The sequence below is a fragment of the Apus apus genome, chromosome 20 (genome assembly GCF_020740795.1).
Source record: "Apus apus isolate bApuApu2 chromosome 20, bApuApu2.pri.cur, whole genome shotgun sequence".
Lineage (NCBI taxonomy): Eukaryota > Metazoa > Chordata > Aves > Apodiformes > Apodidae > Apus > Apus apus.
This window is the reverse complement of record NC_067301.1, coordinates 3,420,722-3,446,763: the sequence shown is the minus strand read 5'-3', so window position 1 is coordinate 3,446,763 and position 26,042 is coordinate 3,420,722. Positions and strand designations below refer to the sequence as shown.

The following is a 26,042-nucleotide window of genomic DNA, read 5'->3' as shown; positions in this document are numbered from 1 at the left end:
GAGAAACCTGATGGTCTTGGAAACAGTACTAAAATCTTTATTGCTAAACCAAAATATCTTAGATTTGTGAAGTCCAGTGTAGGGCAGGGGAGAGGCATTCCTTACAATGTATATACTTTTTGTGTCCCTGCTCAGGCAGTTGTGACCCTCACTGTGCTTTTCATACTAGCCATGCTGCATTGGCAAGTGTGCTAGGACTGGGCATTGGCTGCTCCTCATCCTCTTTTCTCACCTTTTCTTTGAAAGGTAGGTCATGTTGGAGCCTGAGGTTTAGGCCACAGGTCACAAAAGGAAAGGTGAGCTTTAAAAAAGCTGTCAGGATACAGCTGTACTCAACAAAAAAATAGCACCACGTAGGAGTTGTTTTTGTTGCCCCATCTTCATTGCGTGTCAAGACACATGGTAACTGTGCATAACTTTGTCAATGACAATGGTAATTAATTAGCTCACTGGGGCTGTGTTTTGGTCTTGATGTGATTTATATGTGATTTTTAAAATTTGCTTCTTTTTGCTTTTCATTGTCATCATTGTTGTTGTTTTCTTTTGAGGCCCCTGAGGTTAAGGCATCAGTCCAGGGCTTTGTCAGGGATGGAAAAAGTAACTATCTGCTTACATAAAAAAAGCTGAATGCCAGCAATCAGTCAGGTCCCTGTTGTTTAGCCCTAAGATTTCTCCTGTCTCCCTGTTGCAGAAGTACAGGGGTGGAAGGCAGCTCTGCATCCCCCCAGAGTGTGGATTTGTGTGACCCATGGGTCCTGGCTGCAGCTGCAGGCACTGACCTTCCCTGCCTTCCTGGCCATCCAGCTGCTCCCCAGTTTGCCTGGAGAGCTGGGAACAGAGCTGCACGGGGGAGAGAAGGGAGATCCATGGGCTACTGAGTAGATCTCTGTGTTGTGGGATCCAAATTCAGAGGCTGGCCCAAAAAGAGGGATCTCCCACACTGGAAACGAGCCTTTCAAGAGAACTGTCCTACAAGGAGAGGACTTTGCCTGCTGGAAAATGTAGTTGGCTGCCTGTAGAGGCAGGATTAAGTCTGAAAATTTACTTTTAACTGAATAGATTAGATTTAGGGTCCTTTCTGAGCTGCTGTGGACTGAAGGATTGGAGCTGGAGAATCTTGGGGTTTATGTGACGGGGACTGTTTTCATAACTTGGCCTTCGTGTCTCTGGGGGCTGCCTTATGAATGTGGAAAAGGCCCCTCTGTAAAGCAGACTTATAAACCTTTTTATCCCCTCAAGGTCTTTGGCACAGACTGTTGATTTTTATTTGTGGTTTCATGCTGATTTGAATTGTTGCTTTTAATCCAGCACATTTTAGTTTAGGTTAGCGTTTGTTGAAGGGGTTTTTTTGAGTTGCTTGGTGTTTTTGGTTTGTGTGTTGGGCTGTTTTGTTTTGTTTTTTAATGAACTGGACTCAGGCAGTTTTTACGGTGTGTGTCACACTGCAAACTTGGAAGTTAAACTTGAATGATTAACAAAGGGTTATTCAAAATCTGTCATATATCACCTTCATAGGTATGTTGTGTTCTTAAGTGGGGTGAGAGACTCATACATCCCATCCAGCAATGGGGAGAGGTGTTGAGTTTGAGTCCCCAGTTTCAACTTGCAAAGCTTCCTAATAGGAGGGCAGTGAGGTCCCTAAAATCAGCTGCTCCTGCACTTCACAGGGGAAAACTGGCAGCTTGAAATGGGAATGAATGGATCTGAGAGGTGCACCTAAATTTATTCTGCATTGAAAGTTATTCCTAACGGTCCTCAAACTCAGTTCCTGAGCAGGGCACACTGCAGTTGCCTGTTGTTTTCCACTGTCAGAGATTTGGAAGGTGGGTTTTGCACCAATTAAATGACTGGTTATTATTTTGCACAGAGGTAGAGCAAAGCCAGATCAATGGCACTAGGAGTGCCAGCACAATACTGAAGGATTACATTTTGTGGATTATTAAATACCCTGTGGAAAGGAAAATATTAATTGGATTGTAGCCTTGTGAGTGAACAGCAGAGATGTGTAAGGAGCTGTGGCTTAGGAAAATAATTTTATCTTACAATGGGTTTTAAGGAGTTCCAAGTGAGGGAGGTTTGCTGAAGTGCAAGAGCTGTAGGGAAGATTTCTGCTGTTCCAGGGAGCAGTGCTGAGAACCTTGAATGCAAGAGGTAGGTCTGATGTGATGGGAGGACAGAGGAAGATCCATCTGTGAGTTCAGTTTAGTGTTTGTGAATACCAGCCCAAGCCAGTCCTCCCTGAAAAAGGATGAATTCATAATTATGCTGAGATGTACACGGGATTCTGCTGGGAGTGAGCAAATTTCTTTCTGCTGGAATTCCATAAAGACCGCAGAGGGGCTTTCCTTGTCCCCCAGACCTTTGTGTGGTGTTGATTCCCTGGAAGAGCTAAGACAGCCTGTCAGCTCTTCCACTGTGACATTCTCTGGTGGCCTTGGTTTGTGCACCCCCAGCCCCTTTGGGAGCAGGTTCTGCATACCAGGTCAGCAGATGCAGGATGGGCTTTGCACTGCCTGCCTGCTGAGTTGGGCTGTACTGCTTTGGATCTGGAAAACCTACTGCTCTGAGGAAAAGAAAGTTAAGCTTGGGCAGAAAGACAGATAAATAAATATATAAAAGCAACATCCTCTTGTTAGCGGGGTGTCAAGGGCAGTGTAAAGGTGACATAGGATAAGTAATTTTGCTGTCAAAATTATTTAGAGATGTCATTAAACTGCTTAGGGCTGTCTCTGCTGCTTCAGGGCACAGACACCTGGTTTTAATTTGCAGTGGTCTATGGCCAAACTTGCTGGCCTTACTCAAAGGGATCACTGCTAATTTGGAGCCTGGTGGCAAATACCGTCAGTGAGCCTGGGATGGAAATGGCAGAAGTGACTGAAGGATCAGAATTAACTCCCTCATCAACTTTGTTCATTTTTCTTTTCCTGAAGTTTAAAACTTACCAACTAGTTCAGCTTTACAGAGATGATGAAGTTTGCAGATTGCTTGTTCTGGTTCAGTTTGGAGACAGGGAGTACAGAGAAGCAGGCTCCTGTTGGCCCTGGGCTTCAGAAGAGTGATCTGCTCTGCTTTTAATGAAGTAAAGTTTGGTCAGAATTGTGTGCTTACAACATCATTTTGTTTTGTCAATAGTTTTCCTTTTTCTGTCTTATTTATGTTGTGGTTTGTTTTTATTTTCTCTCCTGCATTGTCTTATTCTGTTTCTCTTCTGCAGAGACTCTCTCCTTTGTTTTGCTACACAGCAGGTTCTTGCTTTGCATCTCTGCCCTCTTCTCTCCCTTCTTCCTTCTCCATGTTGCTCCATCGTCTTCACTTATTCAGCAGCTGAAGGGTCTCCATCTTGACCATTTCAGGGCTTTTTTCTGTTACCAGGTGCTCACCTCCCTCACTGAGTGTAGATGCCAGTGCAAATTTTGTGTCCCAAAGTTGGATTTTCCAGTTGAGGGCAATGAAAGGCAGGTCCCAAAGAGTTATTTAGTATTGCAGGAATTGTGCAGTTTCCTTAATAAAGATGAGAACATCTGTAGCACCTCTGCATTACTCTTGCACCCCTCCTTTGTGAAGGTAGATCTGTGTGTTCCACCTCCACTGCTGGAGAAATGCATTTCCTTTCTTTTATTTTTGGCTCTGTTATTTTAACTAAACCAGTGAGAACAGGGAGGAAATTACACATTCCCCTGGGTCATAAATATCATCTCGTATCGGATTTTCTTGTTACATGTCAGAGGATGAGGAGGGATGGATGTAGGGAATTCCCAAGCATGGAAAGGAAGGTTCTTGCTCATTTATTTTACCTCTAGTCAATGTGCAACTTTGAGCTTTTACTGATTTCACCTTATTTTGCACATGCCTACAAGCCACAGGATCTGGGAATGCCGACAAGCCCCAGTTTGCCCTGTTCTTTGATGACCTGCATGAAAATTTTCCTGCACATCAAATCCCTCATTTTAAGATGTCAAGACAGCTTCTGTTGGTTTAACAGTTCTTCAGTCTACCAGCAGTTTTTGCTAATAGAGATGTCCTCTGTATTTGGCTAAAGTTGGTGTTCACCAGCACACACCCAGAGCTCACTCAGCTTTTGGCAGTGATGTAGGGGCAGTGCCAAGGACCAAGAGGTCTCATCATGCCTCAGTGCAGTTGCTGGTGAGTGAGTTCCACTCTGATGCCCAATCACAAAAAACCCTGGGTCTTAAGGTGGCCTTTTGTTTATCACATTGTAAAATGAAAAAAAAATAAATCACTTTGAGTAAGGTTTAATCAGCATTTGTAATTTTAACAGCATCTTCTGTCTTCAGATCTCAGGCAGTACTTTTTATTTCTTGCATTGTGCTAATCAGTTAGGAAGGCAGAGCCTTTTTGGGTGGTTAATTAAGAAGCAGGAAAACTTGGGAGGTGTTGGTGACAGAAGAGGCACTCAACAGCTTTTCACCTAGAGAGTGTATCTTCTAAAATATTCCTAATGGTGACACTGCACCAAAGTTGTGTGTTTGCTTGTAGCTGATTCCCGGTGTCCTGCTGGGAGGTGTGATTTGTTTGGGGTAATTTCAAGAGCAGCTCTGGGATTTTAAACAGCTTCAGTTAACTTGGGCCTCTTAATCACCACAGCTTCATGGTAGAAAACTTTGGTATTTCTTTTGCAAGCAAGCAGACCACTTTACTGGACTAGTTTGCTGCCTATGAGTTTCTTACCCTTGGAAGCTTGTTTTTGTCATCCAGCCTCTGGGACTTTGGTAACTCAGAGTTATGGCTAGATTCCACTCCAGTGGTAGCTGCTGTTCTGCCTATCTCTGCCCATCAAATTGCAGAAACTCCCTTGTAACCCCATCCTTTCTTTTTATCTGGAGATGGATGTGATAGCTGGTACTCAGCTCTGGTGAAGCCTCTTTTGCTGTGTTGCCAGGGTAACCAGAGATAGCCCCTGAAGACAGGAAAGGGCAGCATTCCTTTCTGCCACAGTCTGGAGCATCAGTGATTGAATGAGATTAGATAGAATTAGATAATCCTGAAATTCACAGCGATTTGATGCCAGACCTTTATTAAATAAGTAAAAGTACCAGCCCTTGTAGTAAAAATGAATTCTTTTAGATCAATAACTTTTCCCACCATTTGTCACAGCTGTGATTCTTGAGATCTCTTTTTCTGTGCCATGAGGTGAACCACACAAACATACCTTTTTCTCTTTCTTCTTATTCCCCCCCCCCCCAGAGGGAACTATGATATCAATTCTTGCTTTATTTCCCCCTTGTGATTCACCCACTTAACTGTAAAGCACTCTCACAAAGGAAGGCACTACAGGATTCTTCAGTGATGGTTCAACGAACTAGAGTTGACAGCAGTTGTGTTACTTCAAAATTGTTCACCATTAGTCTGAAGTATTATAGAGTTCTAGGGTCAGCTAAAAAAAAAAAATTAAAGGAAGAAAGAAAACGAGTTGTATGTTGTGAATGGCTTTTGTTCCTGGTGTGTTCAGTGCCTGAAACTGTTGGGACTTCATCCCTTCCTGGTGTGCTCCTGTTGATCTGATAACATCATTTTCTGATCCAGAGTAAAGGTGGGTTAAAATGGGCATGGCAGCATGAATGCAGGTTGGACTTTGATCACAATCAGGTCTAGATTTACATCAGTTTAATTCTCTTGACTTCTTTTTCATCTTTGGACTGGCATGGCTTGTGTCAAAATGTAGTGGGCCTCAGAGAACACCCAGCAGGGCATGGAAAATCTGGTGTGTTTTGGCCCTCAAGCTGTTTTGTTTCTTACCAACCCAAACTGACTCTTTCAGAGCAGAGGGCTGATGGATTTCTATTTTTGGTGGTGGTGCTGCCCCTCAGGTGCAGCTCCAGACACTACTGCTGAGGGTTTTGCAGGCATGGTGGACAAATGTGATCTCAAAGCTGTCAAGAAGCAGCCCATCCAGAAGGAGGAGGGCAGCTCTTTATAAGGATCCTCCAACTGGGATAATCATGCTCTGTGGCTCACAGACCTGCCCTGTCCAGCTTTGGGGGGATCCGAGGTGTGAGGTGGGGAAGAACCTGGCTTCCTACCTCGAGTAGCAGCACAGTAAAGACCACACCTGAGTTCAATACAGCATAAAGTTGAGGTGTCTGTTGCTTCAGTGATTTCCCATGTTTGGGGACCAGCCTCCACCTGGGGTGGTTGCTCAGCCCTGACAAGGAGAATCAATGGGAAACATGAACAGTGCAGGATTCTTTGTGGTGGGGGTTGCACTCCAGCTTTAAGTTGCTTGAATATTTTAAGTTTTGCTCCACAGGAGTTGTCCTTCGTTTGTTGGAACTTCTTAATGGCATCTCAGTGCATGATTGTTTTTCTAAAGGCTTGTTCTCTGGGTGGAGAACAAGTCACTGAAGGAGCATAATGAACGTGGGGACTTGGGGTTCTTCAGTGAATTGGTGTTGGGGATCACAGGAGGGGGCTGCTAACCATGCACTTCATGGCAAAGCACTGGGCACTTGGAGAGAGAACTTTTGCTTTGGCTGGTTGCTCTTTATGACCACTGAATATCCCACCCCATATCACAGACAGCAGATGTTGAGGTGTCAGTTGGCAGCAGTGCTGCTGCATGTTCCTGTGCACAGAGAGACATCTGAAACCAACACAGAACTGTGCAAACTGAGTGTTTCAGTAAGAGAACCTGACTTGTACTTTCAGAATCAAAACCATAGCCATGGTTTTGTGCATGCTGGCTGTTCACTTGGAGCAGAGCAGAGCATGCTGTGGGCTGGGAGTCAGGTGTCTGGGCCTCTGCCCTGTTCCCTGCTGAGGAGAACCCACGTTGCTTTCTCCAGTCTTTGTTTTTTTTAAATGCAGCACTTTATTTGGGATGTTTACCTTGGCTTACCCAGAAACGTACTTTCTCAGAGCCCTTTTTTTCCCTTTCCATGATTCATCTTCCCCATATGCAGGCTGGGGAGAGCACCTCTCATCCTGCATATGGAAATTAAAATATTTAGATTTCTGGGTTAAAAGGTCAAGAGACTGCTGTTACCACCAGGACTGAGCTCTTGTGCTATAATAAGCAACAGGACTTCCCCAAGCTAGTTCCTGTTTATGGTGGCTTCTCTTTGTACTTTTCTTTTTAAGGAAGGCATTCAATTTTGATTAAATGTCCTGGTCCTGTCCTTCATTAATCCTCATAAATTGTTTCCGTGGGTTACAAACTACTCTCACTTTTTAGGAAATGAGGATGATACTGCTAATTGGAATTTGTTTAGTGTCACATTCCTGCTTTGGAACTCCCATTTAGTAGCCATAGAGCATCAACAGGAAACCTTTTAGCCTTCTTCTTGGTGAGTTAAATAGAGTGAGATCCTTCAGTCTCCTCACATAATGAGGCAATCCCAGATCTTTAATCATCTGCATGACTTCTGCAACACCCCAACACTCTGTCTCAGCATCCATCTCTAGCTGCTGGCACTGTATCCAAGGAATGCCAAGCATATGTGTGTATATATATCCACACATACACTAATCTTCCTGCTCTGATTACTGCTCTGGCATTTATGTCCACATTATTGGTACAGCCAGGGCATTGCCCATGATAAACCTTTTCACCTGATTCCCACCCTGACCCTTGCACCCATTTCAGTGTCAGTTTTTCCTGGGATAATATTCCAAGCTTTTAAAATGCCAAATTCACCCACTAGCCCACACTGGTTTGTGTCTATGACCCTGGGATTTCATTACTTGCCATTAACTCACATATTCTCTGTGTTAACTATCAGCAATTAACTCTTTGTTTTCTCCCAAGTCATCAATACAAATATTAGGGAGAATTGGTTGCATGTTTATATTCTGAGATCTTTCAATCACCTTTTAATCCATTTAATTTGTGCCATGGTGACTTGTAATGCTCTGATTTCTCATTCAGAAAGTTGTGTGGTGTAAGAGCAAATAACCTGCAGAAATCTGAGCACACTACACCAGCACTATTGTCTCAGCAAAAAGATATTAGTTTAACTCTTTCCCATTAACAAGCTTTAATTAGCATAAATTATATCACCCTCCTTTAATTTATTACCACTTGTCCGATTTCCTCTATTTCATTATTTCTCCTGGGAGTTATAAAATGACTTGGATTATCCTGCTTATGCTTTTTCAGACACAGGCACAGTGCTGTTTTCCCATTTACCTGGTATTTCCTTATTGTTCTGAGGCTCATTAAAAATCTGAGTAAAGTGTCTGAAGAACAACTCTGACTATTTTGAAACTCTTGGAGAGCAAGTTACCTAAGTCTGCTGATTTAAGACTATATAATATTACAAGTTTCTGTTTGGAAACTTCCTAATTCCCTGCTGGAATGAAAAGTATTTCATTCTCATACCATATCAGAACTGGCTTTTTCTCCCAGTTATTTGAGCATACTTATTTTTTCAGCATTTCTGACCATTCTGCCATTCCCTTCTAGTAATGGACTGAAACCATCACTACCTTCTGTCTTTAATAAGCCTGTGTTTACAAATGAGTTTGGAGTTCTCCAATGAATGAAGGAATTATTAAAATTACATGTGCAATTATTTAAGATTAAGATCTTTATAGTGGGTGGGGAGGGACAGGACTTCACCACTACAAAGGCCCCTTCACCACATATGATGCTGATGAAATGTCCAACTGTCTCAAAGTCTGTTACTCCTTAGTGTTCACTCTGTGTCTCCAGTGGGATTGCTGCCTTTTTAGCTCCTGTTGTTCACTGCTGGGTTAATGGGGAGCCTGGCATGGGGATCAGTTGGTGGAGCATTAGGCCTCTGGGAAGAGAAGGATGCTTTCTCTTCATCTCCTCCATGTGGTGTCTGCTGCTTGCCAGGCTGAGTGTTTACAGCTTGTGGGTTCAGGTAATGAATAGATGTGTTGGGCTCCAAAAAAAATGACCTCTGTGGCTTTCTCATGAAAGCCAAAGCTTCTCCCCCACCTAGATGCTATTCTAGCTTACACTCCTTGTCTGGCTGCTGCAGTTTTCTCCTGCTCTTTCAGTCAAGCCTTCCTGACTGGCCACGAGCTTACAAAGCAAGGTGGTATTTGAGACATCTAAACAAGTGATCAGGTGTGTTTTGTCAAAGTGTGTGACTCCTTCAACAATCAGATCTACCTTTCTTCCATGTTTGCTTTAGATGTGCTTGCAAAGGTGTCAGTGCAGGGTTATACCTGCAAGAGAAGAGGTGGAAATGTGATGCACCTGGAACTCTCAACTCCAGTGCTCACTACAACAACCATTAGAAAATACCCTGTTGTCCACCCCCTCCACCTGTATTCCTCTGCACAGAGAAGTGTCCCCAACACTGGCTGGCACTAAGATGCTGTGCTGTTAGCCTTGGCTGGCAGGAAACATCTTGATATCCCCTGAGCTGTGAAACTTGACATATGCCAAGGCAGAAACAGGAAGAGAATCTTCCCTCAGAGCTTCCCTGCAATGTTCTGACAGTATTTAGTCTGTTGGGGGCTGCTGTGTCATTCAGACCCATCCTGGTAGGTCAGCGTGTTGGAATCAATAACACCCTTGATCAGCAAATAATTCTACCTTGATCAGAGAATCCTGGTAATTAAAGCTGAAGAAGCTGTGTGACATCCCTCAGTCTGCTCCACCAAGCACTCTGAAACATGCTGGCAATTGTGTGTGTGTTTCTGGGGGCTTTTTTGGCTGCCCTTGTAACACAGAGTTAGCCAGGCTGTGCTTTTGAAGGAGGGCTGCTTGGTTCCTGCCAGAAAGGGAGCCCAGGACTAGGGGCTGCATTGTTTTCCCTCGATATATAAAAACACTTGGTTGTAAAGAGGTGAGGGAGAAATGAGGCATGAGGAGAAGAAATGTCCCCTGGTAATGATCCAGGAGGAGAGCTGGGGTTCAGCCCCTGTGTCACAGTCCCTGAGGCTCCATTGCCTTTCAGCAGATGTCCTGTTTGTCCCCAGGCCCCCTCTCCTGTCAGCCCCACAACTACCTCCCCTGCTTCCCTGACCAGAAGGTGTCATTCCTGGGGAGCAGAAGGGATGCTCAGTCTCCAGGGCTCACTCAGTCTTCACCTGTCAGCTAAGACTGACCAGAAAGAGAGGCCCTGCTGTGGCAGCCCTTTGGAGTGATTTGACAGCCTGGTCAGGACCTGAATCAAAATCAACCCTACATAACATACTGGACGCTTAACTTGGTTGTTACCCTGACAGTGTCACCAGACTGGCTTTGGTGTAGATACTGAGGTAGGAGTAAGTGGCTCCTCCTTTCCTTCTTTCACTGATGCCCTCTCCTCTCCTGGAATTTGCATAATCAGAACAACTTGTTTATTTGGCATGAAACTGCATCTGTGGGACTTGGTCAGAGCTTGATAGGAAGGAGAAGGAGGATGCTTGCTTTATCTAGCTCTTTTGTGGTAGTTGAGAGCATTTTTGTTCCGTGGCACAAATTAGAATGGTCTAGCGCTGGCTGGAGCTTTAAATAGTTTATAAATGACTGTGTGGGAAAGGGGCTGGAGTGTGCTGAGCTGGGGAGATGCTGCCCCAGCAGAGTTAGTCATCAAAATGCAAAGCAGACACGTGCAGCGTGGTACAAACCCGGCGTGGAGAGAAGGAGCTGGAGGTGTCATCTGCAGCAGGGCAGCACTGGGTGCTCGTTACAGATCTTTGAAAATGAGGAAGTAAAGCTAGCTTTTTGGTTGGTGGTGGCAGGCTGTGTGAACCCATCAGACATGACTGTGGCTCCTTGCCTACAAACAGATGAGTCTTCTCTTGCCTTTGCCACCTCTGTGATGCTCTAAGGCCCAGCTACACTGCAAATAGCTCAATAGATCTGGTTTGTATCATTGTAAACTTTTGATACATTTTATTGCTGTCACACTCATTATTTGAATATTTAAGTATCTCATACAGAGCTGTTATTTAGCTTTGATGTAACTGTTAATCAGGTTATGTTTATTTAATTATTTTAGATGTATACTTGTAAGTGCCATGCAATTAATTAAAAATACAGTCAGAGATTCAAAACTGCTTTTTTGGCCCATCTAGATTATCCTTCTCTCTTGAACTTTTCACTCCCTACTTTCCCTAACCAGGGCTCTTTTCAGCACCATAAACCTGTTTAATCTAATTCCAGGATGACATGTGGGGAGGACAGGGAGCTGAGCCCTATGGAAATGTGCTTGCAGGGACAGGGACTGCAATTTCATGTTGTAGGAGGAAACGTTTGAAAAGCCCTAACATGGATTGCAGGCTGAGGTGCAATACAAACAGCATCACTGAATTGCACAGCCCCTACCCTGGAGGTTTTGCAAACAAGGTTTGTGTCTAGACACCAAAGGGAGTGCAGTGCAGATCAGCTGAGGGATGAGGTGCTCTGGGCAGCTTGTTCTCACTCTCAGCCAGTTTTTGGCTCTGATTCTAGATATTTCAGTAGGATTAGGCTTTACATTCTGATGGGGTTGCCAGGGCTGCAGGATTAGACCCTTTGTGAGGTGGTGATTTGTGAGTGTCACAAGTTGCCACTAAGTATGGCACTGGTGGACTGAGGAAGGAGCTGTGGCTGGTGAAGCTCTTCGACCCAGCAGCAAGAGCAAAGACCTCAGTGGCATGGAGAAGGGGCCCCAGGCCTAACTGGCCCTGTGACCTTGGGCAAATCAATGGCTTCTCCATTCCAGATAGAAAACTGGGTGAGGAAAAAACCTCAAGAGCCTCAGCTGAAACTGGTTTCTCCTGCCCTATCTGCTCAGCCCATCCCTCTTGCCCCCCAGACCATGGTTACCGGTAGAGTTGTGAAAACACCACATATTGGTTATTATTTTTGGCACATCTGGCCCACGTACCCATAGGAACTTTCAGCCCTTTCTGAAGTTCTGCATATGCAAAAAGTTGAGTTCTTAGAGGTGGAAGCCGAGAGGCATGGTGAGAGCATTTACCCAGCTTGGATGCAGCAGCCTTGACCAGAGCAGCCTGAAATGTATTTGAGAGAATTCCCTTTCCCTTGTTCCTGCTGAATTGCCTCTTAGTAGGCTGCAGAGAGGGCAGTGCAGCTCCTTCCTGTGCACTGAAGGTCAAGTGAGGCCCCTTTCTGGTGCATGAGGTGACAGGGCTGTTCTGAGTAATTAGTTTAAAAAAATACATACATATCTCTTTGTGGTAGCATAAGTGCTGACTGAAATCCAGAAGGAAATAAAGCAGCTGCAAACATGCTTCAGCAGACATTGCCTCACTGTATGAAATACCCACTGTTGCATTTGCTGTAAAATTAGCAAGAAGGGACAATGCCAGTGAAATAGGAGGCAAAGAAGCTGTCAAATATTTTTACAAGTGTTGTCTTCATTTAAACAGCAGAGACCTTGGGGTCAGGTTTGTTCCTTTGTTCTGTTTGTACAGCACCTCACACCATGGAGTTGAGTTTGGAGACTCCAAGGTGTTGTTGGAGCCAAAAAACATAGAATAATGGTCTAGACAAGAGGATGCTCTGCAGCAAGAGACCCCTCAGTGCTCTCTGTGTTGATAACTGCAGTGATAAGGATGGTGTGTACCTGTGTAAAAGGGGCTGGCAAAAAGCCCTAGTCTGGCAGCACTGAAGCAAGAAACCAGTAGATGAGCTCCTGGACAAGAGAGGTGGGATACTATTTAGAGAAGACTGGGAGACATCTTCTCAAAACTAATGAGTAGTTCGAGTCTCAGTTGTAGGTAGAGGGCATTCTGTGTTTGACTGGACATGACCCAGAAGAGTTTAGTGCAGTTCCTGGAGAATCCAATGTTGTGCAACAGACAGGAGAGCTACCTTCTACCTCCTTGTCATCTTTCCCTGCCACCTGGACACTGTTTTCCTTGCAAGTGAAAGGACAGGAGCCCGCTGGACAGGACAGAGCAGCCAGCAAACTTTTTGGTCTTGTTGTGCTTTGCTTCCTTGCAGAGAAGACAGTTCATAACTTTATTTTCAAGAAAAAGTTGTGCTCCAACTGCAGATTGGCTGGTGAGGAACAAAGGAATAAAAACTAGACTATGACTCTGAGGTGGAGGTAACAAGTGAGAGGCACCAGCTCAGGAACTCATGCTACCTGCTCTTGATTTTAAAAGCATGTTCACTGCTTGTCTAGTTGTGCCAAGGCCAGAAGGGCAGCAACAGTGGTGCCAGCACAACAGATCTGCCTGAAAATAAGGCACTCTGGAGTGGTATCCCTCCTCCAGGGGAGGTGGAACTCTCCTAATCTCCTTCCCCTTATCCCTCTTCCAGCTGACCTCTTGGGCTCAGTAAATAACCTCTCTAGAGGCTGCAGGAACCAGTGACCAGTGAGTGGCCTCCCAGGGGTCAGAATTCCTTTCCGCTTCAGTTCCATCTTGGCAGTCTTTGCTAAAGAATCCACAATGATTATTCATTTAACTTGTATTTTTAAATACTATTCCTTGCCTTTCTTCCACCCTCCCAGCTCTAAAGGTGATTTTCAGAGGGGATTTTCTGGAGTTGCAGTTGGCGCCTGGTGTCTAAACAAACCTCTGCCAGTTGAAGTGCCTGGTATTACTTCACTCTTCCCTTTTTGGGTTTGGGAATGGCTCACCTGCCTGCACACACTGCAGAGGGACATGCAGCAGAGCCTTTGCAAATGTCTGGAGGGATTTTTCCATCTGATCCCTGTTTATTTTAATAGGGCATTTAGTTTACAAGAGCTGTTTCTCAGGCCTGATCTTGGGTCTCCAGAACCAATGGGTGTAAGATTTTGGTCCTGACTTGATTAACTCTTATTTTGGCTGTTTCTCCATGTCTCCATCAGAATTTGTGTTTGTGCTGGGTGTTGGTTTTGCTTTTTTTTGCCTGTTCAGAGGAGTTTTTGTTGTTTTGCCTGCAGAGTTCAAGTGGTGAGGTGCTCTACTTTGACATTTGTATTCTGCTTTTCTTTTGAGCTGGAGTGAGAGAAATCCAGATAAATAGCTTAAATCCATCTGAAAGAGGCTGCATTCCCCTCCTTCTGTAGGGGCTTTCCTTGGCAAGACTGTTGTTGAGCTGTGTCTGCATCAGGGATCCCTGTACCAGGACCAGCCCAGCAGACAGACTGCAACTGGGCTCTGTATCCCTGCTCATTTTCTCTTCCCTTTCATTTCTGTTTCCCTCGTTTCTCTCCCTTTCCTTGCTGAGTGCTGCTTGTTGTTACCATCTTCTTCACTGCCGGCTTTTAGCAGGGGGTTGTTAGGAAAGGGTTGTGTGGATTTTTCCAGTCCCAACCTTCCACTCCCACGTGCTGCCCAGGAGCCCCAGATGGGCACACGGTGACTCAGCTCAGGCTGGATCCTGGGGCTGCTGGGGGGGGACATGGAAGGTCCTCAGGAAATGGGGGGGTGCTCTTGGTCTGCTTCTCCTTTTACACAGCTGAAAGCACAGGGGCCTGGAAGGGTGCAGGAGAGATGGACTTTAGGAATGGGTGGGAGAGGGTCTGTTGATCCCAGCTGGTGCACAGACTCCAAGAGTCTCTGGGAAGTAATCAGGGAAATCAGACCTGTTAACCAGGGAAGTTAAATTCAGTTTTCAAGGGTCCTGGCCTTCCCTGAAGAGATTTCAGATTCATCAAATCAGAAGCAATGGAAAACCAGTGGCTAGTCTTTCCAGGCTTTTTGCATTACCTCAGCTACTCTCTGGGGCAAGGTCCACCCAGGCAGAAGACTTGGAGCAAGATATGGGCTGTGTCTTTGTCTTGTTCTTCAGACTAGAAAGGAGCTGGTCCCCCCTGTCTGCCTCTGAAGTTGGTGATCATGGGGAGCAAAAGTCAGGTCTGCTTTCAGGATTTAAACCTGGGTGGGGAGAAGAGAATCCTGGCATTTCTTACCCCCTCCCTGGGAAACCTGGGGAAGGTACTGGCTTTTAGCTGCTCCCCCTCCCAGGCCTCCTGGCCCTACGGGAACACAGGTGTGCCTGTAGAAATGTGTGAAGACATGTGCGTGCTGCTGGCACCTAAATATAGCAGCTGCTCCTGTTAACCTGTCAAGGGACTTCTCCCTCCCAAGGCTTTGTCAACTGGTAGATATTACTCACCTCCATGACTAATTCCCTATGGAGGGCCCCTAAAAAGGTTTAGAAAACAAGTCCTCTGTCGCTCAGGGGTACAAAACATGGTGTCTTTTAGTTTCTGAATTTGGCTAATGAGAGGAGAAGCTCCTGTAACTAGACTTACCCTGGCAGTGCAGACAGGGAGTCCTGGAGCAGGTTTTCTCCAGCCTGGCGCCCTGACCAGGAGGCATTTACACCAGTTCTTGCACCACTTCGAAACCGTCTCCTTGGGTGTCTGCAGGAAAAAAAACAACAACAAAGCTGTTAATTGGAACTGGTGATTTCTGCAGGAGGAAGATGTGATGGAAACACACCCAGGGTGGGATTTCACTTTCACTTCCACAGACTTCCCAAATGCAGCTGCTTGCTGGGTAAATCAGAGCTGCTTAGCAGTGCACAAGAGGATCATGCGACCGCAGAGACGTCTGTGTCTTCTTGGAACTGCAGGAGGGGAATTAGGATTGGCAGAGTGTAATTAGTAAAGCTTGTGTTTGGCTGGGATTTTTATTTTAACAGGCCCAGAAAATCACCGAGTAAATAATAATAATAAAAAAGAAATAAGTCGGGATCTTACATTTGCTCTCCAGCACCTCTTGACTGCAAAGTAAACCCAAGTACATTTATTCAAGAAGGAAGAGTGCCACCTATTGAGTCCCAAATTTCCCCTCTTTCAGCAGGCTGAGTTACAGGTACAAGAATATCCTATCCAGGGACTTTTCCAGCATCATTCACTTGATGGGAAGGAGCCACAGCCCGGGGTGTTACACTCATGTAAGAGAAAGCACAAGTGCATGCACTGACAACTGTGTGGGGTTTATTTTAGATTTTTACAGACCTGCTGTGTTTTAAAACAGTGAATGTCAGCTGCAAAAGTTGCCATCAACCAGCTCCCGAGTATAGACCCTTTTCTGGAGCAATGTCTTTGTTTTAAAAGCTGAAGAAAACTGACAAGACTTACAAATAGTCACAGGCAAGTTATGTTAACGTGGCTTGAAGAGCATGAGACTGATTTGGTGGCTTTGGGTGAAACCAGTAGAGGTGCTTCAGAGTAAGTGTTGGATGTGTGAGCAGGTTTGTTTCTTCAAGTGACTGGCTTGAGGTCTCTGACCATGGTTGGAGTGTTGCTGGAAGCCACATAGACCACACTGGCTCTGGCAGCAGTTTAGCAGCAGCCTTTGTTTCCCACCTCAGGGAAATGCTTAAATGCCTAAGAGGGGAGATAGCAATTTCCAGACAAAATGTTTCACTTTTAAGAACATCATTGTCGTCCTTGTTTTCCAGTGTTTTTTTTCCAAATTAATTCTGGTTGTGGTTTTCACATCTCCCATGAGAGATGAAGTTTTTTTTTCACCTGCTTAGAAAACTCTTCCCTTTGGTATTTTTTTTTCCCCTCCTTCCAGCTTCTTGTTTTTATTCTTTTGATGCATTATTTACCTCTCTTGGGTTTTGTTTTGTTGTTGTCTTTTATTATTATTATTTTCTCTTTGTGTTTATCTTCAAAACATACAGCTCCCAACACTCCCCAGTAACATCCAACCTCCAAACACTCCCTGCTTCCTTTCACTACTTACTGGAAAGCCACTGAATTTCTTGGTCATTTATTTCTCAGTGTTATATTTATATAAACAGGTGTATTGTACATCAGGCAGTGTCTTCTCATGTTGCATCTAATGTGCAGAGCCAAGTGGTTGCACATTTCTGTGAGTAGTTTTGGTTCATACTTTGGTTTTGATCATCTGTTGTGATAGCCAATTTTTTTTATACAAAGCAGCAGAGCTGGGCAGTTTGTTGTGCTGTCTCTGGATTAGGTTCCCTCTCTCTTGGCCCAGTTAATCAGCACATGTAAACGGGTTTCTGAGTAGGAGTGGGGTATGAGGGCAACTTGATCTTCTAGCTCTGGCTTTCCTGTTGAGGTGGACTTTCAGATGTGTTCTAGTCACTGCCATACAGCTTTATGAAGCCCATGAAAGTGCACCCTGGAGTGAAACATCTACACATGATTCCAGTAAGTTGTGGGAGATTCATCCCTGCCCTGGCTAGCTTCTGTTAAGGATGAGTGTCATTCTCAGTCATGGTGTACCTCTTCCTGGTGCTCTCAGCCATGTAGCATTTGGATGGACTGAGGGCATGTCAGTCCTTTGCAGTGCCAAGAAAAAGGGAGCGATTCCCTCGAGTCCAAGAAGCTAAGCAGGAATCTGGCTTGCTTTTAGCTTCATGCCTGATAGTTTCAAGCTCTCTTTCCTTTCATTAATTCCACTCTGTGCTGCAGCTAAAGAGCATGTATTAAAACTCTAAGGAGGCATGTCTAGTAGTTGTTCAAAACCAGTTAATTTTTTATTGGATTTTAAGTCAGACTTTGTGGGCCAAACCCAGCCCTAGAGGACTGGGGCTGGGGAATTGCAGGCAGTCAGGTCTTATTCTGGATAATTGACTTTTTCTTCTGTGTCCATCCTCACTCTCAGGTTCACCTAAGAAACCTCCCTGTCTTTGCTTCCTAAGGCTGAGAGGCTTTTGTCCCTGGCAGCCTCAGCCATCAGGATGTATTCAATTAAAGATACACCCACATCACAGCCCTGAGGCTGTTCACCCCCCGTGCACACAACCGACCTGTTGTGGTCGAAGCAGAATAACTTATGTTTGGACCCTGATCTGGTCCAATTCATTTCCACACCTGTGGCAGTGACCTTCAACACTTGCTCAAGTCTCTGTCTCGAAAGTCATTTTCTCATTAGTGGCAATGAGAAGTCTTGTGGAGCCAGGGCTCTGTCTTCTCCTCTGGAGAGACCAGTGCACAACAACTCTTCTGGTCCCTGCCCACAAATCACACCAGGTCGCTTTGCTCCCAGTCGGTTTTCTAGAAACCTGATTCTTCCCTGCTTCTTCTTCCTCCCTCTCCCTCCTCAAAAATGTGATTTAAGATGAAAGGAAGTCCTTGCAGTGCATCCCCAAAGGCTGCAATGAGCAGGAGCTGCCATTTCAAATGCTTTGGGCACTTGGGGGGGCAGAGAAGGCACCTGCAGTGGCTCACAGCCTCCTGCCACCCTTGGCCAGTCCCAAGACTGGAACTCTTAAAACAGTACATTTTATTTCCATAATAACATGTAGAATTGCTTGGTCTGGTACCAGTGTTTACTTTCAGCTGTCATCTCTGTCTGTACCGTTAGGGTGTAAGGGATAAAAAAACCCCAGACCCTCCTGTTGTGCTCCCTGTCCTTGCCATCCATCAGCCACGGGTCACAGTAACTGCAGATCACATGCTCAGGTCTCAAAAACTGCAGGAAATCAGTCTTTGTTACATGGAAAATAAAGCAGTCTATGGGGAAAATAACCATAAATGTTCATTATTTGTACAGGAAAATCAATTTGTAGGCCAATTGACCAAATAAAGTAATACAATTTGCTGGGAAATCCCCCAGGTGTGGCAGGCAAATCATGAAGTGGAAATGGAAGCAGCAGTTTTTCCTACATAGGTTGTGGTGGTTTGGGGGTGGGAGGGATGTGGGAAAGGGAGACAAAGCCTAAGAAGAGGAATACAGTGACAGAAAGGGGTACCTCTGGCTGTTCAGCCAGTTGAAGGTGCTGGTGAAAGGAGGAGAAGGGAAAATGGTCTTTTTTCTTGTTTTGCTTCTGCAGAGGGTGGTGGAAAGAGGTCTCAGTGGCACCGTGTGCTAGCAAGGAAGGAGCTGCCTTCAAGGGGTTGACAGTGAGAAATGGAGCCCTGTGCTGTGGCTGCCTGGGTGCACCTGTGATCTAGCAGTGGAAGCAGAGGAGTGGCAGACACACAACCCTTCTTGGTCCCTTTCTGTCATCTGTCCAGCAAAGCTTGGGCAAGTCATTTCCATGGTGTGGGCTGTGTGTGTGGAGTAACATCAGATAATCACCCCCACACGACTTGGAGGTTCTTGTGAGTCTGGTGTTGGTGGGAAATGCCATTTGCAGCCTTAGTGCAGAGCTGGTTGTTTCTGAGCAGTGGCAGCCAAGAGAGAGACATCTGGTGTTGGGAACTCTGTGCCTGGACAGCTCTTTGTCACAAGTGTCAACACTGGACAAGTTAAAAAATCTAAGGATCAATTTGTCAGTCACTCTTCTCCAGTTCTCTGCACCAGATCCTTGTGCTTCATGGAGACTGTCTGTGCAAATGCTAAGGCAATGAGACTGGAGAGGGAGGGACATGACATCTTCTTCAGCTGTTTTTCACTTGAAAGGAGCCATTTATGACCATAGCACTGGAAGGCCTTGCTGGGGTGTTGTAGTCCCATTCCTGTGATAGTTGAAAAGGGTCCATAGAGCTGCTTTTCCACAGGCGTGGAAACGAGCTGCACCTTTCTCTGTTTTGTTTTGGTATGATGGTTTAAGAGTAGGATGTTAAGCACAAGGCCTTTTCTCTCAAAAGTGGAAGCAATGCCTTAATTAATATCTGTCGTTTTCTTGTGTGCTTTGGATTTTCAGAGGCTGCATGGCTGTCTGGGGGGTTGAGTCATTCTGAGGAGACTTTGTGGGCAGACCTGGCTCTTGCTCACTCAGTAAGTGGCAACTTTCTCCTCAGATTTTTCTGGTCTGCTCTTCAGTGCTGGCTCAGGCTTGAAGCACTGTGTGGACCTTCTGTATCTGCACTAGCCTGAGGGATCTCTGTGCAGGTGTTAACTGAAGGCTTCAGCTCAAGGTTCCTGAAGAGCCGTGTCAGCCATCCAGGGAGGATGCTGCTGCTCTCCTGGGTGGTCCTGTCATGGAGGCAGATGTGGGTGAATTTGGCACCAGGCTCCCTGGGGGATACCAGGATACAATGCAAAGCTCTGGCTGCTCGGTCTCTGCTATGTGTGGAGCTGCTGCTCCTTCTCTGCTCTCGTCCGTGTGGTTGCTGCAGTTTTGAGGGAAACTGCTGGGAAATGAGTTTTTCGAAAGCTGAAAAATATCGCCCTGTGGTTAGTTTCCATCTGGCAAGAGTGGTCCAGGTGTGAGGTGGACAGGAGGCTGTTCCTGGCTCAGACTAACACCAAAGTGTTTGAGGTAAGGCCAGGGTCAGAGTCTGACAGTCTGGGAGTTTTGCTGATGCCCTGAGGAGCTTATGTTTTCAAAGTCAGTTTTCAAAGTGATCATGGGGCACTTCAATATCTTGGAAGCCCAGGTTTTAGGATTCTGTTGGATCTGATTTTCCCAAAGGAACCAGCTGTAGCTCTCAGTAACTACAGCAGCAGCAAAATCCTCAGTGTGGAGAGCTAAAGAAAAGGAGGAACTGATTCTCAACAAATCCAGGTCTGTCTGTCCCATTAGGTGAAGATATTTATTGAACTTTTAAAACACAGGGAGATGTTTAGATAAAGCCTGTTTTGGTTTCTGTTACAGCAACAACATGCATTTTGGGAGGAGCTCTGTAACTCTTTGATCTCTGTGGAAGTTGCTCTTTTTGACAGTGAGGAGTTATCAAAAAAGAAAAAAATCTCAAAACAGAGCTTGAGGCAGAAATTGCACTCAGCCCAGTGAAAAGCTACAGGCCCACTTGGTCCTCAGTCTTCTAAGACTTGGACAAAGCCTGGGTCTGTCTCTGGGCTGAGCAGGCTGTAAGCCACACTTGGCAATCTCCAGGATCTCAAATGTGTGTCTCCAGAGCAGAATAAAGCTATAACTCCCTGGTCAGATTCCTCTTGAGGAATTATTTCAGGCTGTCTGGGAAAGGCTGTGTTCTCTTGGACCTGATTTAATGAAACTTTGGAGTGAAACATTAATACCTGGGGGAAGGATGGACAGTTATTTTCTTCTCTTTACTCAGGAGGTGCAGCAGTGAGGTGTGTGGGAAGGGGGGATGCCTGAACGCATCTGTGCCCTTTTGGTCCTTGTCTCTTTACCAGAGAGGAGGAGCAGGAAGGGAAATAAAATAGAGAAAGATACTTACGTTTTGCTTTTATTTAGGAAATAGCATCAGTGTGCCACATCCTCAGCTGGTGTAAGTTGACTTTTACTCCATTCATACTGATGTATTTTGCCCAGGGACCTGCTTCACATCTCTGCTTCCTTCTTTACAACCTCAGCCTGAAGTGGACCAAGTTATTCGATGTGGGTCAGACACATAAAGGCTCAGCCACTTCTCAGCCTTCTTCCAAAGAGTTTTTGAAAACAGGTAGCTAAAAGGTCTGATAGATTTTCTATCTTAGAGTTACCTCCCTTCAAAGACTGGAAATTCCAGTTGGCTTTTCCAGAAAATCATAGCTCTCACTCTATTAACAAATTATCCTTTAAGCTTTATAACTCACTGAGAGGTAATAAATGGGAAATGTTCCCTTCTGTTCACAGATCTTGTTCATCTGTTTCTTCAGGGCTTCAGGAAATAATGTTGTTAATATTGATGGGAAGAGCTGCTGTTTTCCTGAAGTGTAACTTTCTTCTGGTTTAAAAAAATTATCCAGCTCTAGGAGAACCTACAGCCCCGTTTCTGTGCACACTCAACATGACATTCTCTGCTCCAAGGAGTGTAAGCAGTAGAGAGAAACAGGTTCAAGGGACAGAAAGTGTTCCTGATGGCTTTTTAGAACAGGGATGCTGAGCATGGTGGGGTCAAGTGAGTTGCCCAGGATCACACAGGGAAACTGTGGGTAATTTTCTTCAGTGAAATACTTTCCTTCTGTCTCAAAAGATAAAATACCCTGAAAATGGGCCTGGACTGTCTGGACTGGAGTTGATAGCTTCGGTGTGAACCAGTTGATGACAACTCAAAATGGTTAGTGAGGAGCTGTGAAGTGTAGCCCTAGAGAGTCTGCTGGGGTGCAGTTACTCCCAGAACCTGTTGTCCCCTGGCCCCAGCTTTCAGACCTGCCTGGCTATGCCAGATTGTCTCCTAAACTTGTCTCTAGTCAGAGCCAGAGCTTGTACATCACTTTCATGAGACTCTTGATGAGGAGTACAATGGTCCCCAGACCTGGAAGAGTCCTGGTGGTCTGTTCCACCTTCACCTGCTGCCCGACCATCGCTGTCTGTTCCCTTCTGCTCCCTCTGTACATTGGGACATCCCTCCTGTGCCACAACAACCTCCTGGTGTCACTGGGAAGAGATCATAAATAATAAACCTATTAGTGGTCAGGTTAAAGGGCTGGACTGAAGCTGACAGGGAGGCTGGAGAACAGATGCAGCAGGAGGCTGCTGGCTGTTGTTTTATTCATTTCTTCATTACTGAAGGCTGGAGCAGGAGAGGAGAGGCTGGACAGCTGCTTCTGCTGGTGACCTTGGGTTTGATGGAGGAACTGGTGAGCACAGGGCAGCAGAACTGCACCCGTGCTGGATTTGCTACTGAAACACTCATTCTGGTAGCACATTGGCCTAGAATGGCTAATGAAGGCCCAGGGGAGAAGGGGGGATTATGTTGGAAGGCAACTGACCCTTAGGTGTTTACACTAACCACAGCTGAAGGTAAATACAAATTCTGTCAGTTATCCTACAGGAAGATGTGTGGGCTCCATTGCTGTGCAATTGCCCTAATTAAAACCATTTGACTAAGTTGATTATTTGAAAAAGTAAATTATTCCAGGCTCTCAGAACCTCCCCCTTTCCTTTTCCCTATCTTTATTATCAATAAAAAGAGAGACAAAATGCTGTCTGGGCTTGAGGATTTCCTTCACATATGGAAAAGATTTAGCATTCTTCAGCTCCCAGCACTGGCAGCACACAAACCTCCCCCCAGCATTCCCTGTCTGCTCCCTGTATTTCCCAGATTTACGTGTACAGCAGGAATGCATCTGCTGCTGCTCCTAAAGGGGTATTTTTTTAATCCAATAAGAATTATTTTTGCCAGTTGAGTCACAGGCACGTGAAGGATCTTGCAGACAGCTCTGATCTTTGGGTCAGTGGGCAAACGTTGTGCATTTGCATTTCTGAGCTTTTATTTTCCTGGTTCTGATTTGGATGCTGAAGAGGGGGTGTCCATAGGGGACTGCACCTGCTCATCTTCTTGGGTCAATTCCCAATGGGATCAGGTGTCCAGGGCTTGGCTGCCAGTTAATGTGCACTGGCAAAAGCTTTGCTTTCCTGTGCTGTTTCTTTTCCGTGAAGCTTTTTGCCTTGCAGCTCTCCTAGCAGAGAAGCCTTTCCATTGCTGGGATCAATTAAATGCTCACCAGGGATTCTCTCGGCGAGGAATCTTTCCTTTTCTGGCTGACTTTGAATGTCACACCAGGGCGTTCAGCTGTTTTGACCTTGTTGCAGTAGCTCCCAGGGCAGGAAACCTTTCCTAACCCTCCCTTCCTGTCTCTCTCCCAAGTCCTCTGCTCTCTGCCTGTCATTCCATCTGCAAGCTCTCCCAAGGGCTCTTATGCAACAGCTCGGTTTTGGTATTCTTGGCTGGGAGAACACAGCTCCAGGGGAGAGCTGTGAGGGGGCTGGATGGGTGGGGGGCAGAAGGACTTTATTTTGTAACTCTGCTGAGCTTGCTTAGCCACACAGAGGGGAATTTTTCCCCCCTGCTCTCTGGGAAGAGAAGAAATTATCAGCAGTATTTTCTTTTCCATCTTTCTGATGGTCCCTTGCTTTCATGGCAGAACAAGCAGGCTTCCAGGCTTCTCCACTCAGGTAACCTACCACTGTTCCCAGGTTGTTGGTTGTTGTTGTTTTTTTAACTTGTAGTTACATCTCTAGACTCAGATAATCGGTAGCTCTAAATTGTGTGTTGGTACCCATCTGATTTTTCCTGGGGAAAGGAAATATGCCTGTCTGTGATTTTTAAGAACAAAGCAACCCCCCACCCAGACAATACTTTGAGAGACAGTGAAAGCAATTAATGGTGTCAAACGACCCTTTGGGGGGGGGTGAAGTGGTGACAGAGGGCTGGGCTGATGCAGGAAGGGCTGGGTGGGTAGCTGGATGCGTCTGGGGAATAGAGGGTTATTGACTCCAGCTCCAGCTGTTTCTTTAGCTGGCATCATAACCCACAAAATTAGTCTTTAACAATGTATAAAGGGAAGATAGATCAGGCAGTTCTGCAGTGCCCTCACCACTCACCCTTGTAAAAGCTTCGTAGAATTGCAGAAATATTTTACTTTCTAGTTACACTAATTAAAGAGAGGATAAGTGATAATCTGTTCTCCACCCCACAACCCTCTATCCAAGGGGTGGGGGAAGTCCTGGTGTTCCAAAAGGAAGGTGCAGGCTCTGAAGAGGTTTCCAGTGAGCTGAGCCAGTGTTTGTGCTGGCAGCAAACAGCCTTGGCTCCTCTCAGGCACGGAGGAGGCTGCTGGAGGTTTCCCTGCAGGGCAGGGGTGAGCACCTCTGCAGTAACTGCAGCAGCCTTCTGGCTGGCTGGGCTTCACCCACAGAGCTACGTGTTGAGAGGAAGTCCTTGGTGGGACGTGTTCCCCCAGCTCCCAGGGGTCAACTTGTTCCTTACACCTCCTTCTGCCTCCCTCCCCGGGGCAGGGAGCTGGCAGGCAGACTGGGCTGGCTTTGCTGGGCTGAGCTCTGAGATGTATTCACCACTCGGGATGCCCTGTCCTTCTGCTGAAGTTGCTGCACCTGCACTGAGAGCTGGTGGCCCTGCTTTTGGTGCTCCACAATGCTCCTCCTGACCCACTGCCCAAACCAGGCCTGCTAGGTTCAGCAAACCAGCTGCCCAGGCACACCTTCCCCTCTCTTCATCTTGTAACATGAGTTAATTAACAGGAGGGAGCCAGAGGCCCAGGAAGTCTTGTGCTCTGCAGCAGGTGACTGTTGGTTGGTTCTCTCCCCAGGCATCAGACACCCCAGTGTCTGGTATCAACAATTTGGGAGGCAGTTTTCTTAAAAATATTCACACTTTTTTACATGGTTCAACATCAGCATCCCATTAATGTGTAATATCACTCTGCAATGACACTGGCAGACAAATACAAGCCTTTTTAATGCCAGATTATGAGGTTTCTCATATCTAAAATACCTACAGCTCAAATACATAGAAATCCTTATGTACCTCCCAACATGTTGTTGCTACTGCAGTCTCTGGGTGTATTCTTGCTATAACACCACTCTACTAAGTTCACACTTTACTACCTGCCAAGTGATAGTTGATAACCTTGAGTCTGAGTAATTGTAGGTATCTCAATATACTGCTCAGCTCTGTAGGTACAGCCCTGTCCTATAAACTGTCTGTACAACTGGCAAAGGACTTTAGCAAAAGCCAGAAGTCACGGGAATGATCCCTGGGATGGAATGTGTCTCAGAAAGGAGTGGTTTTTATTTGCAGCTTGGACCAGTGCCCTTCCAAGTCAATGGAAAGACAATTGATTTGTAGCAGCTTCTGGACCAGGCTTCTGGCTACCTTTGTGCTTGATTTAAAAGTAATGTCTATCTATTGGTGAATGCCTCTAAACAGATTAAGAAAGTGCAATTGATTCAAAAGTGACTATAGATGAGCATAAAACACAGAATTGATTGGCTCAGTCTATTTTAATTTTCTGGGAATGGAGAAGGATAATAAATAAGTAAAATAAAATGCCCCAAACCTAATGGCAAAAACACAAAGTAAACACAACTTCAAATAAAGATGTTGCTAGTGCTGGCATGTGGGTGTTTGCAAGGGCCCTGGAACCACCAGCTCTCTGGTGTTGGGTGGTATCTATATAGGCAGGAATATACATAATTGTATAATTGTATATTACATATATAGGCATATACATAGTTGTATATAAATGCAGCAGGTTCAGGTGTGAAGATGTAATTTACAGAAGGGCAAAGAAGAACCATTCTGAGCAGCAGGGGAAGGGGGGAACCTGTGTTCCTGGTCTGGGGGGGCTGTCACTCTCAAGTTTAGTGCCTCCCTTTTTGCTGCACTTTCACTCTTGTTAGGGCTGATGAGTCCCTGGGCAGTCACCGAGACCTGGTAACTGCTCGAAGGAGCCGTAATGGCCATAAAATGATTTTTAGTGTCTGATCAGTGCTGTTCTCTTTGGCTGGAGAAGTCACAGCAGAGAGCGAATTGCAATTATTTTGGAGCGGAAATTTGCACACTCCCCCCTCCTCCCCCTTTATTGTTAGGATGAATTGCAACTTCAGAAAAATAGAGAGAGCTTTGGCATGATAAAGCCCATGC

General features: G+C 45.6%; 1 protein-coding gene across 5 annotated transcripts in view; it reads left to right on the top strand.

Annotated features, from left to right (window-relative positions):
- SAMD11 (sterile alpha motif domain containing 11) overlaps positions 1-26,042 on the top strand; it is a 113,907-nt gene that overhangs the window by 5,969 nt on the left and 81,896 nt on the right. The window contains exon 1 of one of the 5 annotated variants that reach the window (XM_051637206.1): positions 23,396-23,551. The exons of the other annotated variants lie outside the window; for them this stretch is intronic. Coding sequence (XP_051493166.1) covers positions 23,498-23,551 — 54 coding nt within the window. The 5' untranslated portion in view covers positions 23,396-23,497. Of the gene's footprint in view, positions 1-23,395; positions 23,552-26,042 lie in introns of those variants that run through there. 5 annotated transcript variants of the gene reach the window in all.